The sequence below is a fragment of the Apteryx rowi genome, unplaced genomic scaffold (genome assembly GCF_003343035.1).
Source record: "Apteryx rowi isolate R43461 unplaced genomic scaffold, aptRow1 scaffold_162, whole genome shotgun sequence".
In the NCBI taxonomy this organism is placed as follows: Eukaryota; Metazoa; Chordata; class Aves; order Apterygiformes; family Apterygidae; genus Apteryx; species Apteryx rowi.
This window is the reverse complement of record NW_020447886.1, coordinates 1,682,135-1,697,656: the sequence shown is the minus strand read 5'-3', so window position 1 is coordinate 1,697,656 and position 15,522 is coordinate 1,682,135. Positions and strand designations below refer to the sequence as shown.

Sequence of the window (15,522 nt, the reverse complement as noted above, 5' to 3'; positions counted from 1 at the left end):
CTTACGTATTCTCATAAAAGACTGGCTCTGTCAGTGTTTCTTCTTTGTTCCATAAATACACAGAATGTTTAACTGCTTGAATTAATACCGAATATAGAAGAACTATCCTCTTTTGTATTCTCTCTTCTAGTAATATATAAATAGTTATGTATTAAAAAACATTCTTTCAACAGAAATAAGAAAAAAGCAAACAGGGATAAGTTTGGGACACATAATAGTTACTACACAAATACAGAAATTGTGGAGGGACAGAAGAAAACTGCATCAACTCTTTTAAAGACCTCTTCTGTGAAAGCAAACCCCAAACATAAAGTCACTTAATTAAGAAAAAAAAAGCCAAACCAATGCCTTCTTCCTAAAAGGTCTGAAACAGCAATTGAAAATTTCATTTTCCATCATCTCTGATAGAGACCCCTATATTCTCTGAAAATAAGTCTTTACACAACCCACAGCACTCTGGCAATGGCTGGGGCTCCAGCAAGTTCCCCACCTCTCGCCAGAAGCAACTTGCTCCGTGGGGCGATGGAGCAGAGATGAGGGCGGCAGCGCCGCCAGCAGAGGGGAGGAAGCGGGACAAGGATGCAGAGGCAGCAGGGCTTCGGCGGGGGGGAGCAGGGAAGGAACTTCGGGGAGACTGTTTTAATTACACACACATAATTCACACTACTGCTGAATCTGATTGGTTTTAGTGCTGGTTTAACCCATAATCTGTGGTTTATAAATGTGAAAATATGGTAATTCAAATGGTACCTGCCACTATAAGAGGAGAAACAAATGTACATTTAAATCGTGATTACACGTCCTCTTGTAAGAAAGAATTTCATATTGCTTTGCTATTCTCAATCACTTGTCAGCACACGCCAACTAAAGACCCAGCTGGACACACTGAAACTACATTAAGTAGAAATTAACATTTTCTACTTCTATATGTGTTAGAGAGATATATAGAAACATATATCTGGTCTGGTAAAAAGCTACACATTCCTTTAAGAATAAGATTAAACAAAAGCCAGAGGAAGTTATGATTATGATAAAAACATTACAGATGTTAATAAACGGAAGTTAATTCAAATACATGAGAGAAATATATGAGAGAAATCAGCAATGGTTCAGATGAGATGGCATCATTCCCCAAGAATACCTCCTATTCAAACACAATCTGGTGCGACTCCTGCGGAATCCAGCGGCTAGTGTACGACTCCGCTTTGGCCCAGCTCCAAAACTGGCTCTGAGCTGGTGGCTCATTTCTGGTTCTGTACAGGCCAAGAGGAATTGCCAGCCATATGGACTGAGTATTTAGAGAGACAAAAATAACCTTTCCATGTCTAAAGATTATTTGTCGGAATAATGTGATTAATGACAGGACTATATAAGGAAGGATGTAAGGCCTCTACCTTTAACGTGTTTCATAACAATTTAGGATTTCAAAGGCTCTCAGTATTATCACAAATGTAAAACTTAAGAGTTATGCTGCTCCCTATTTATAAAGGTGCACGACAAATGGCCCTTTTTAATATCCAGTGTTCTACAGAGGACTTGACAGCCAGTACTCAAACCAATTCTTCATGTATCCGTGTCCRACAAGCAGACTTGATCTGTCTTCAGCACTAAAACTGTCCACCTCAACACCATCTCTGCAGCAACGTAAAAGCACAGGGCAGTCCTCTTTTACCACTTTTCAATTTCCTGTTCTCAACGTGGTGAAGACACGGGGGTCCGAGGATTTGTTTAAGGTTTTCAGGTTTTTCAGCTGGGCAATATAGTAATGGCTCTGAAACGATGGTCAGGTATCTTTCAAGAGAAGATGCTAAATCTATGTGATGGACAACATGGAATAACCAGCGTTGTGATTCCTTCAGAACCCTCCTCGCCTACTCCCAGGAGCGACTCACACGGCTAATGCATGACAGATTGCACTCCTTACATACAGTGGTCATCTTACCTCATATAACTGCACATTCTCCATATTTTTTTTAGTATTTAAAAAGCAAAAGCAATACTCTGAAATCATCCTCATCAGTAAATTGAGTACTACACATTGCATATACCGTACATCAGTATTTCTTCCTTTCCAGTTGATGTGAAATCTTTCTATGTAGCTGATTATTCTTTTGTTCTTATATTAGGAGAAAATTAATAGCAGTATCTGACTTGTTTACCTCTATCAGTACTCTCTTTATTCATCACTTACCTAAAACTATACAGCCAATATTTTTCTTCCTCCCCTAATGAGTTTTTCTATCTTTTATTTTCATTATCTATTTTTCAAACCCTCCTGTCTTTTATGTTTCAATGGTGTGACCAGAATTGAATGTCACTCTTAATGTGAAGGAATAGTGATTTAATAACCAATTGGTTCCTCCAGTTTACCTTCAGGAGTGACTACTGGATGGTCTAGTTTCACCTCCTCTGTCTCACAAGCCTTTTGACTTTGTGTTCATATTGAGCCTAATTACCTCGGCTAGACTAAAATTTCTCATTTCTCAGGATTAAAATGGTATCTGCCACGGGCAGAATGGAAAGGACAGACCAATGACTCATCCCCTTCAACAGTCTAAAAACGTTTGTACAAGTGTGACGTGTAGTATTACACGTCCATTATTTACAGACCTTTACATTTTACTGTGGGTTAGGGTTTGGGGGCAGGGGCAGGGCAGCAGCAGTGTGCTGAGGGCTTCACAGCGACATCCAGGCATTGTCCTGCGTGGCTGCAGTAAACAACAACGGCTGTGCAGAAACACGTCATTTATCTCATGCAATGCACAACACCTTGCACTTTTCCAAACCTGAATTTCCTCTGCCGCTGATGCCCAGTTACTGAGGCCTCTTTAAAATTGTTTCCATAATTTTGTGGCCATTCGTGCCATCTGCAAATTTTGGGCTAACAGTGTTACATGTTTTTTCAAGTCACAAATAAGGGCATCAACGTCACATGATCACTTGCAGAATCTTGGGGAATCCACTGTCAAAACTTCTATGATTAAAGCTAAATATTGGTATTTGGATCTTATTTTTTCATCTCTGAACAACTTGCTTACTCATGAGTTTTTCTTTCTCACTCTGTGACTTATTTTTACTAGCAGCCTTTAAAAATTACTTTACAAAAATATTTAAAGTCCAAATGAATTATATAAGCTGGCTTGATAATGCAGTTATTTTACTATTTTCGCATGCTCAAGGAATTCTAAGATAAAGTCCCATGTTCCCAAAGCATATAGCAAAACTCAGGATAGCATACTATTCCTTAAAGGCATGGTTTTCAAATACAGAAGCCATGCTCATTTGTAACTACCACGTCATGTGCCGGCAGGCAGTCCATAATTCTGCTTCAGGGTTTTAGAAGAATTTTCTGATGAGATGAGATTACACAGTGCCAGAATTCCTTCCCACGCCGGAGCCGTGCAATGACTGCAGGGCTTCCAGTGCACCCTGGGCGCTATGGAAGTTATTCATCACTGCTTCGGAGTTACTGCTGTATGTCTGCCTCAGCGGGGGCACTGCTTGTATATGTGTTTCACAGCCTGTAACTGTGTCTTCTAAACTTGCATACAGACCGAATGACTATGCCATTTCCTCAGGGTGTCAATAATACCACTTTTCTTGTTCTTATTCCATCTTGTTGTATTCAAAGTTTATTTGTTGCCCTGATGCCTTTACTGAGTTAAAGCAAAGTGCCGAGTACAAATTACAAAATTACATTTCAGATGGATTTTTTTGCGATACTGCAATATTTTTTTCTTAAAACACAGGCATTCTTTTAAATTCATTTCTCCTCTTAAATCTATCACATGTATCTGGATCTCTCTCATGAAACAAAATTCAAAATTATAGCGTGTTGGCTGTCTGATTTTCCTCTATTCTTTCCAAAAGGCACATAGTCTATGTTTTAATTCCATTGATTTATTTGCTTCCCTCTAATCATAGTTTTTATTCCATAGCTTTATCCTCCTTTTCCTCCTTTTCTACTTTTTATTGCTGCAAAGTCCCCCAGATGAGTTTTATTCTCTGTTCTGAAATTAATGGTCCAAAAGCTGATCTCAGATACAACATCATGAATCTAAAGCAACACTGCACAGCTCAGTCAAGTAATGACTCTATATTGCAGAAATAGGTAATTGTTGCAAAAGACTCTGTGGCCACAGCCATCATCTCGTAACACAGAAAAATATGGCATACTTTTTACCTAGCTACTCTCAGATTCCACCTTTCTCCCCCTCACTTATAATACTTCAAGGGAGAATTTGAGAAGTACCATCTTATTAGATAAAACCTGCTTTTTGCAAATCCCTTGCTTTGCAGCGATATCCATGACACTGAAGAATCAGAAGAAAGAAAATTGTCTTATTATAGAGTTATGTGCTATACATAGTTGACTTGCACAGTTTCTCAGAAAGCCATTACCTTCCACTGAAAGTGGATGATACAGTTCCTGTACTTTCAAATGGTAGAAATTCAAGCCTGCTATTTAGAGAAATATTCCTACAATAATATTTCAAGCTCCTCCTACTGCCATTATTTATTAGAAGAGGGGAACTTGGAAATATTTCATTGGTGCAATATCATTACCTACTGTTATTAACGTAACACTATGAACTTATTTTTGGGTGATCATCTGTTTTCTCCTGTGCCAAGAGAGAATAATGGCTACAATGACTTGTTTATTAGCTCCTGAAAAGCAGAATATGCAAATATTTCATAAGAATGAAAGGTTTTTCCTTCCCTTGATGGATAAAACACAATACAGTATCAGAAGAGACAGGCAGAATTTAATAAGCACCACTCACCTAAACAATGCAATGTGTTGCTAAGATTTTCTGGTGCTTCAGTTTTCAGCTTCACTGGTGTTGAATATTTTTTATCTATTAACATCTGCTTTTCGGTCGGGGTCCTCCTTGTGTCTGGTTTCTTCTTCTTTGTAGCTCTAAGAGGCTCAGCTAACATTCGTACTTCTCTGGGAAAAGCTGTAAGCACCTGTATTGCCCCAGCCTTTATCTTGGCTTCCAATCCCTCTTCAGTGCCGAATTCATCTGTTTGTGAGATTTTGTAAAGAGGTAACACATGGAGCTGCTCATCATTTGGAATCACCCCCACTCTCCGGTTATCTTCCTTCGTTAATGTACAAACCTGGCAAGAAGAGAAACATTTACAAATATAGCCACATACATAAAATGCAACAATTATTTAATTATTAAGCATTCACCCTAGACTTAATTGCTGTCTCATATTTTATGGTCTGAATGCTATACATCTTTCAAATGGAAACATCTGACAAATATTTTGATTTACGATGCAGAAAAAGTTAACTGGTACCTAAAGAATAAAATCTAGGCATTTATCTTGGACAGACTCTTTGTTCAGGAAAAATTCCACTTTGGATCAATTCATATTATCTACAAATATATGCCAAACTTGGTAAGTAATTTCAGCTGGAAATATACTGGGAATTCCTAACCATTTTGATTTCTTTGTGTGTTTTTTAAAATACATTTGATGCTCAGATTAAGTTTTAAGAACTAAAAAAAATTTCCTGAAAAACAAATGAAAATATTTTATCTTGGGTTGCACAAGAAGTTTCCTGAGACATRGAACTATTTTGTTTTTTTCTGTTTTGGCAACCAGAAAAAAAAGAAAAAAAACCCTCTAGTTATTCACGTTGCTCTATATTTTAAGCAAATCTCAACTCTAACTCTCTCTCTATATACACTTCTCTTAAATTAACACTCTTCCCCAACTCTGCCTGCCTGCTGTAAGGAAATCAGGAGGCTCAGTTTGGTCTCTCTTAGGCCACTGACCTACTTTCTCTTATGAAATTATATGTTGCTGTAAGAGACTGCAGTCAAGAGGAGAAAGCTGGTTAGATCCAGTTTGATAAAGACACATCAGAAATGTGAATAAACATCAAAATTTGGCATTTATTAATTCTTGTTATAATGTTTTCAAATCACTGCTGGACCTTTATAGTACTTATGATTTTCAGGACTTCTGGAGGTCCAGCCATTATTAACATTAAAGATTCACCTTAAAACAAGAGCTAAAACCATCAGCATGCTTGTTTCCTAGGGACAAAATAGCGTTCTTAAAAACAGAACAGGCAACGTTTGTCTGGTTCCATACTGTGCCTTCCAAGGGATGGCTATGGTTTTACATTGTGATCAAATATATGAATAATCACACCATTAATGGTTCTACTGATTACGTTCAAAAGAGACTACTAGTTCTCACAACAAGATATTACATTACTAGAAAACCATGCATTATTATCATGGCTTAGTTAAGCTCCTATTTCGCTGGGAATTATTAACTACACACATACAGCAATTTGAGCACCATCCAAAGCTATAATGATACTCCCTAAACGGACACATTATCATTCCATCATTGTGTAGGTTGTATGTGATGCCGATCATGAAACAGTTAATCCAATTTTGCAGACTCTTGTCACGATGCCTAACATTCCAGGGGAGAATAATAATATAATTTAGGGAAAACAAACAAATTTTATTTTACAGCATAGCTTTCACATAAAGGCATCACAAAATTATTTCCAGAATAATATAATTACAGAATCACAAACTAGAAGTCCTAAATAAATAAGGCAGTTAAGGATTTATAAATAGCTGTATGCAAAGCTTGACAGTTGCAGAGCAGCAAAAGGAGAAAATTTAAGGGGCACAGACAAAGGAGAAGAGCTTTTCAGGTGGCGTTTTAAAAAGCATCAAGAGAAGGGCTCTCGGGAAGGCGAAGGGGCAACCAGAAGCCAATGAGTAGCATTTACTGATGTGCTCGATCCATGCGTACTTACCTCTACTGGGCAGCCTTTTGACTATGAGGAGGATTTAGAAAAAACAACAAGTTGTTCCATGAGCAGCAAACGCAGCCTGGTTTCACAGGGGCTTCTCTGTCCCGCGCGCCCCTCTCCCAGCCCCTGCTCCCCTTCAGGCCCCGCTACCCAGCTCCCCCGGGCGAGAGGCGGCAGGGCAGGCTCCCCCGGGCCTGGAGCAAGCACGGCTGCTCCGCCTGCCCCCTCCTCAGCGCCTCCCTCCCTCGGCAGCTACATCCCACAAGACTTTCAGAGAGAGAGGTTAAAATCTCCAAGGTAATGAAGCTCCTACACGTCTGGGGGTATCTGGGCGAAATTTGCCAGCAGATGCCAAATCATTCAGAAAGGAGGGGAAAAGAGATCAGAACTGACAGCACAGACCCATAATGCTCGTTTTCTTACAAAACCCAGCACATGCTCCCCGTTTAAATTAAATAACATAAACAATAAAATAAGCATGTAGGCACCTAGCTCCCATGCATTTTGAGTAGAAATGGTATGACTCTTCTTTAAAATATTCTGTCCAAACTGTACATGGTTGGACTCATGCACTACTCTGAAGAGTAGGTCTGTATGTTGAAGATTTAATCCATAATGCTTGCTAATTTTGAAAAATCAAGAGGCTCATCCAGTTTACACCTGTGAATTTTCCCACATTTCAACAGACATGTACATGAAAACCTCATCTTGTACAGTTATTAATTTCTTCTTTTCTATAAAGTCAGAGATTTCTCTTAAAAACTGACTACTTTTAATAATCTTTTCATCTGGTAAAGGTAGATTACCTCTACATTTTTGCAGTGCTTGACCCATTGGGAAACATAGAAGCAGAGGGAAAAACACAGCTCATATCAGTGGAAAGACAGCTCATTTTAGTTCCAAGTGGGTATTTGTCAACATCGCAAAACCAACATCCTCTTTAAAACAAGAAAGCCGAAGAACTGTTCAGAGGAAGCGGCTGTAGTATATTGGCAGAACTGAGTGTGAAGGTAGAGTCACTCCAACACACAAAATATATTAAATATTGAATTAAAATACATAAAATTGAGAAATTAATGTATAATAAAAGTGTATGTTAAAACACTGAAAGTTACTATACCTATAGCCTAAATACCACAGAAGAAAATTTCATGTATGTACATTTTCAAGAGAATTGTAATATAAAAGGAAGGACCCAGTAACAAGTGGATAATTCAGAAGTTAATATTAGAGGGAAACCAACTATAAATTGAGGCTCAACAGATGTGCTAGCAGTTTATAGTTGGAGTAATCCACCAATTGTGAAACATTAGTTTCAAAAGCCATTCATTAATATTGAAATCTGTGCAAAATATTCCATAAGAAACTTATAGAAGCTATTGCTGAGAAGTTAAAAACAAGATTTTCCATTGGTATTGATACTGTGCTGCAAACTGATCAAAAGTAAAACTGAACAAGAGAAAACTGTGGACTATGTTAAGCCTGATTTTTACAGCAAAGCTGCACATCCTGCTGCACTGAATACTTTTTCCAGAACACACAGCTGAATCACCCAGGATGCTCAAGAGCCAAAGGAAATGCTGGCCAAATGGTTTGTTTGGATTTCCAGCATACCCGGTGATCAAAATCATTAGCTACTCTGAGTTCAGTGATGTCATGGTAAAACCTGCATATTCATGAAACTTTTTTCTTAACTGAAATGCACCCATGAGCTGAACGAAATTCCCTCCAGAAAAGTCCAAAGAAACATCTATGGCCAAACAGCTCTGAACGCATGACTGCGGAGCTCTTTGATCTGCCTCCGGCCTCTTGAACTTCTCATGTAGAAATGATGTAGCCTTTTCTGCTATGTCCTAAGAACAGATGTTTTGAATTCAAGATGCAGCAGTCAAAATGCATTTCTAAACTTGAAGGATGGAACTGAGTTTCCTATACAGATCTTTGCTTTGCAGATGGGAAGCAGGATGGACGTCCTTTGGGACTCATAAATGCTGCATCATCATTTTGCTTACTATTACAAATATGAATGACTTGGCTTTCTTTTCCTTTGCAGTTTTTGAGACAGTGTGCGCGGTTTTATTGCGCTATGACGGCCTGAATAAGCTTGCACAAGTCTGAATAAACTAGAGAAGGGAATCCCAAAAGATTTTCCTCAGGACCACTTATGGATAACAGTAGCATCTCCTGGATATACACACATAGCAAGCGGCATCAGGCATCTCAGGCAGCATTTCTGTACCGGGTGCTGGGACATGGGTATGGGGTACAAACCCCTGACTGGGAACTAACGGAGCAGATGAACAGAGTGCACTTCTAACGTGTCTCTTTTTTCACAATATAAAGAAGAGTAACAAAAATCCTTCCTATACAGTGCTGCAGAGTTTATCTTTTCTCCTGTTTGTTATAATCTGCACCACCGGCTTAAGCATGAGTATTCCCGCAGCCCCCAAAGCGAGCTGTGCATATCGTCCACCACGGTATTTGTGCAGTCCGTAACCACCCACAGAGACGCTCTGCCAGTTACAGCAAAGGCCTCGGCCTCTACGCCATGACGACTTGCTAAGATGCAACCTACAGAAACACAGTATGCTACTGAAGACCAGAGGATCTTTTTTTGGCAGGAACAGTTCATTGACGGATTGCTGATTGACACTCACTCCTTAGTTTTGTCAATCATAAATTTTGTATTGTAGCTGCCCTTGAAGCATAGATTTATCTTGCCTCCCTTCCTTCTTCACAGTCCCTACTACAGACTGTGGGGCACCGACGATTACAAATAATTGCAGCTGGTCTCTCTCCTTCCTCCACCCCAGCGAAAAGGGCAGCACGCCCTGTAGGACGAGAAACACCCATATACCTGCTACAGAACTAGCCGAGTTGTCACTAACCATTTCGTGCTAGTCACTATAAAACCCCTTACTTCACTGGTTTAAATGGATTTGCACAGGCATAAAGAACGCAATCCTTTGCAGCGAATCCATTCAAGTAACAAAAACACTTAAATTTCACAGACTCCATTAATAACTATAAAGCTTTTATTTGCGTGTTGCTCAGTTGCAGTCTAGCTCATATCCCCAAGGAACACTGCATCCTAACTGTTGTTGTAATGTGCATCAGTGGTTCTTAGGACAATGTTAAAAGATGACAAAAGAGTCTGAGTAAAACTGGATGGTAAATTTATTGACTTAAAGGTTCTTCAAAAATTCAATTCAGAAGCAGAAATTACTTTTGCTACTTTCAGATAAACACGTTAGTTTTACACCTCTGTAGAATTTCCAAGTTTTTTCATTCTACTACAGAGCAAACAGGGAATATTCATTGTTATTGTTAGCTTTTCTACCAAAGCACAGCTCTGCTGAATTCGGGATGTGATTTTGCTAACCAGGAAAGATGTTCAGTGAATCAAATCTCCCAACATGGTAAACCTGAATTTTTGTGAGTTAAAATGTATTATCTACAAAATCTATCCTGAATCCACAAAACACATTTCTCAGATGGCTTTCCCCCCACCGCTAACAAAAATGACAACCTCATTTATTTGCAGAATCAAATACAAATAATTCAGTTGACCAAAGTACATATATATATCTGGAAAAATATAAGAATGCTTTTCTGAAATTCTGACAGAGACAGAGCAAGGGAATATTTAATGGCAGCTCATTAGATAATACATTCTTTTAAATATGTAGTAAACTCCATGCTTATCAAACTCATTTAAGTGCTTTGCTGAATTCATGTCTCTGTCTGGTTGCCTTTGCTGAATTCTATAGTTTAAATATATTCTGTTTTTCCTTTACTTTCTGTACACTGTGCGATATTCCATTCGTATCTGTGGTGAAAGCGATTCACCAACAACTGATGGAAGAAAATGAAAAGGTGTCGCTTAGGCCATAAGTAGTGGTGACAGAGCTGGCAGCATTCACAGATACCATCTTGCAAGATATTTCCTCTAGACTAAAAAGGTTAGAATAACTTTAGATTGTAAAAACAAAGATTTTGCTTTGCAGTGAGAAGGAAGGGAAGAAATCCTGTCAACACTAACGAGATGCAAGGTGACAAGTATGCTTTGTATGGACTTTAAACCGAAAGGTGTCATTACAATTAAACAAATCCAATCAAAAACAAAATACAAGAGGAAAGTCATCAATGAACTTATGGATGTTTGAGGTTTATAAGGCAGCACAAATCATTCTCATTCTGTTTATTACTGCATTATCAGAAAAAAAATCATCTATATGAAAGCTAACAGTCACCTCAGATCTAATACACACACATACTACATATTAAAACAAAAATATGCCATGGTTGAGATTTAAATGACTCCTCCATCCATTATTACCAGAGACCTACAACAAAAGGTAATTTATTTTAAACTAAGTAGATAGTTGAAGTAGCTTTTGGAACTAGATGACAATGCAGGACGTGACCAGACAGATGCTAGAATCACACGTGGTGACTTCCTTTTCTTTATGCTTTTAGCACTAGTTTTTCTATTCAATTACCAGTTTTGGTTATAAACCAAAATTAAGAACCCTAATTTTGATCATCAGCAAGCTGATCTAGATTCAAAAAACCTCAGGGTATTCTATCACTCAGTTTCCAAAACAACAAAATTCTTTGCTTTAGGCTTCTGATATGTATCATGGTAACTATGTATCACACTAGATATACTAACATATATATATCCTATGCATCACACATTTTCTCACTGTAAAACTGAAACAGGTTGTATTTAGATCATTAGGTAACAATGAACTATAATTCACCTTCTTGTCGAAAAGCACCATTTCTGGTATATAAACTAAGTGTTAATATTTACAACTATTTTGTATTTATATATAGCCTTTTGTTGCAAATATATTTCAATAAATAGAGATCAAATCTAAATAAAGAGAATATGTAGTGTCCCTTAGTTATTTGTATTAGTGAGACGAGGTATCCAATGAAAATCAAATTTAAAGGCACAGTTTTCAGGAGTTGAATGAATTTACAATGTTCTGTAAGACTTAAATTTGGCAGGGCTTGATAGAAACACAGCAATACGTTCTACAGCCTGTATAATGAGATAACTTACACAGGTCACAATTTTCCATGCTTCTTTGATTTGGAATTACTTACACTCTATCTACGATCCATAGAGAGAAAAAAAAATCAACACCAGCAAGCATAATCTGAAGCTGAAATAACAGCAATGATTACAGATAAACACATTCATAGAGCTATTCCCTAATACATTCCTCAGAAAAGAACTAACTGTACCTCCAGCCATTTCTAGTCATGTATTATGACTTTTCTAGGACGATGACCTTTTTCCTTCTGGGATCCAATATTGCAGAACAAGTAGCAGGCTCAGCTTCCATTTCATTGTGTCTTTAAGTAAAGGCAATGTAGCACTTAACAAAATATTATTATTTTGGATATACCCAAGCTAAATTTCATTAAAAAGTGTAACACACCGTTTGTCATGAAAAGCAAGTCTAATTTTAAAATTTGGGACATTTAAAAGGTTAGAATTACTATCCTTCAGAAGCTTTAATATGACTGTACTTACACATGAGCTTATTCATAGCAGCTTACTAATATTTTGCAAGATATGCTTCCAGCATTTTCTTATAAAATATCTCCATATATGTGGCATTCACTGTTAGGAAAAAATATTAATCTATTCAGGACTGGCATTCCTGGCAAATTCTGAGACCTGCTTGTGCACTTCAAAGTCACAGACATTTACCCAACATGCAAGCACACAATTAACATTAAACAAGTGCTCTAGTCACTTCACTGATATTACACACAAATGCTAAATGTTATGTGTATGCTTAAATGCTATGTTTTATTGAATCACAGCAATGTATTAATTCAATCTTGATTTTCAAATTAAAAAAAAGACATTGCTTGTAAGAGGGCAGAGATTTTAGCTATGTATCTTTTTTGTGAATATACATCCTTTGATAGAGCGATTATTCTTGAATATTATTTCTAGTGATGTACAAGAAATCATCCTTGCTATTTAGGAAATGTTTACAATTTATGTTCTGTTTTAACTATGCTCTACTACTAAAAAAACAGATTGACACAGGTCAGTTTTATTTCACCTTTTCTTTTTTGAGCTTGTCTCTCTTCATGACTCTCATTTTCTAAAAGATTATTTAACTGAGTAATTCCTGTCTGATTTTCTCACTTGCAATCTAATAAAGCATTTGCTGCAATGACCACACCAAAAAAATGACTGTAGGTCTTCCTTTCATACTGAGATACTCAGATGCAATTTCAAAGATCATAATAGTCACCTAACTTCATCACCTACCCCATGGTATCATACCATACTCCATAATATCAGACTATCTAATTTCTGACGAGTGACTGTACTGATATGAAGCCTGGTAAGTGCACAGTGCAAGAAAACAAGAGAGGATGATGAATAATCAAGCTGGGGGAGGTAATTTAATAGTGAGTTTATTTGTATAAGCTCTTCTTCTACGGATGTCTATACAACTGTTTGGTTAGATAACAATTATTTGACTTTGAACATCAAACCTTTATTCTGAAGAGCTTATCTGTCTTATGGCCAATCCTGTCCAAAAGGCTTGGGTGTCTTAAAAGAATGAAGGTATGCTGTAGGAAGGCTCGCTCCCATACCTTTCTTTATCTGTCCTATAACAAGATGAACTTGTGCCTTCTGCAGACTAAATAAGAATAAATAAATGCAAATAACATGGGAATTTATAATTGGCAACATGCAATTAATTTCATAACACCTTAAAAAACTTCATGCAAATGTATCCACTAAATCAAGAAGCATTTTAAAATGTCAATAGTAAACAGCACAAATGAGAAAATCCTATGTACGTACCACAGTGCTTCCATTGTGCATGTTATGTGTGTCCTTATGGGCATGGGCACAGAAATCTATGCAAGCTGTTACACCAGAGAAAGGCCTACCGTCCTTGGATCCGAGCCGACAGTCTGGGCCCATGTGTTCATTTTCCACCTAAAAGTAAAATAAACTACAGGTACTTAGGACTGTAAAAGAGTGACTTAGCACCTCATGAGCCACAACCGCATTTCTGACTGAATTAAAACTCAGTAACAGTTACCAGAAAGCACATATTTTCCATTAAAACATGTAATGCTTATTACTGGACGTCAACAAGATAATCAGCTCAGCCAGAGTCCAATGTCTCTAAACAGTAAAACCATTTATTTATAATATTATTTGTAAGACTTTTACATGCACATAGTTCAGGGCATAACTTGACCATCAGCTGAAATCAGAAAGACACAGCGTTTTAAAACTAACCAAGCGAAGCAACCAGAGTAAGCAAGCAACAGGACTCACCCTATCTGTGAGCTCTGTGACTTTCTATACATTAACATACTTTGGGTTTTCATTTTGTTTTTTTAACTAAGCTGACTGTTTTGAGCTACAGCTGCACTATTTGAATATCACAGACCTACCTGGTTCTGAAAAGCTTCAGGAGCAAGTTTTTTATAAACTGGAGCCACATCAGTAGCTAAAGTTTGCAAATTATTTTCAAGAAGTTCCTCCTGCAGATAAAGACAACATTTAGAGAGCTATAATTTACTTTAAAAGACTCTAATCCAGTTTAGAGATGTCTGACACAAGTCAGCAAAGCTAAGAAAGTCCACCTCTATCTTATATTTTATTAATCTGACTTCTTTTCTATTATCTTTTGTCACTGGCTGTAAACAAACCTACTGTTCCAAGTTATCAGAATTGATAAATGCAAGTAAACCAAGTAACAATGGAGGATGTGTGCTAGGGCAAAGAAATCCGAATTACCTTCTGCATTACTTCCACCTTCACATGCATAGACAATCAAGGAAACAGGTATGTTCCACACAAAATAGAAAAGTAATGTCCATAAGAGAAAGAATTTAATATGTGGAAATGGAATCCCATGTCTTTTGATAGTGCTTTTCTTATGGAGACTTAATTTATACCAATACAGTTCCTGCTAAAAAAAATCCTGGGTTTCTGCTTGTATTTTTTTTTTTTTTAAACTGATGAGTAACTTAAATAGCATTTAACATTATTTTCAGCTGTTTGGGAAAGAGGTAAATTTCTAACATTGCAACAGAACTCCTATCAGGAACATCTGATATTTCGTTCTCTGGAGGTGCAAAGTCTCAGGACTTTAGGGAAATACCTACTAGATTTGGAAGTTATATTCAGTTTCTTGGGGAAAGCCTTTTAAACATGGTACTAACTAGATGGGCTTCCACAATGGTGTAACATTTAAACTCTTATTTATGCAAACATGATCCCTGAATTCTGTTTTTCTAAATTTTTCCTTTGCCAGGAAAATCACCAAACCAGCTGGGAAAGGAAAGACGGCAGACTGAATCTGGGATGACATATTCCCTAACTTGCTTTCCTTCAAGGGCCAGGCTTTTGGAAACAATTGCAGCTTCAGTTTTGCATACTGTACAGTGGCAAAAAACAAGAGCTTATTTTGTTTTACAAAAAACTTCTCAGTATATGCTGTAAATGTCCATGTATATAAATATAAAAGTACACTTTCATGATGTGATTTTACATTACAAAGTGAAACTATACTTTAAAGACATACTATAGTCAGTTATTTTAACTGTTGATTGCTACCACATGTTCCGAATTGCACTGAAGGTAATGCATCCTTAAATATCTATCCTATGTACTATTCTTACCTAGGTATATTACACCCTTAACCTCATCTCAC

General features: G+C 37.3%; 1 protein-coding gene across 5 annotated transcripts in view; it reads right to left on the bottom strand.

Moving 5' to 3' along the window:
* TET1 (tet methylcytosine dioxygenase 1) overlaps nt 1-15,522 on the bottom strand; it is a 93,471-nt gene that overhangs the window by 8,607 nt on the left and 69,342 nt on the right. For 4 of the 5 annotated variants that reach the window (XM_026059927.1, XM_026059928.1, XM_026059931.1 and 1 more), the window contains 3 exons: nt 14,258-14,347; nt 13,653-13,790; nt 4,785-5,124 (listed from right to left, as the gene is read on the bottom strand). In XM_026059927.1, coding sequence (XP_025915712.1) covers nt 4,785-5,124; nt 13,653-13,790; nt 14,258-14,347 — 568 coding nt within the window. Of the gene's footprint in view, nt 1-4,784; nt 5,125-9,837; nt 10,754-13,652; nt 13,791-14,257; nt 14,348-15,522 lie in introns of those variants that run through there. The other variant, XM_026059932.1, reaches the window with a different exon arrangement.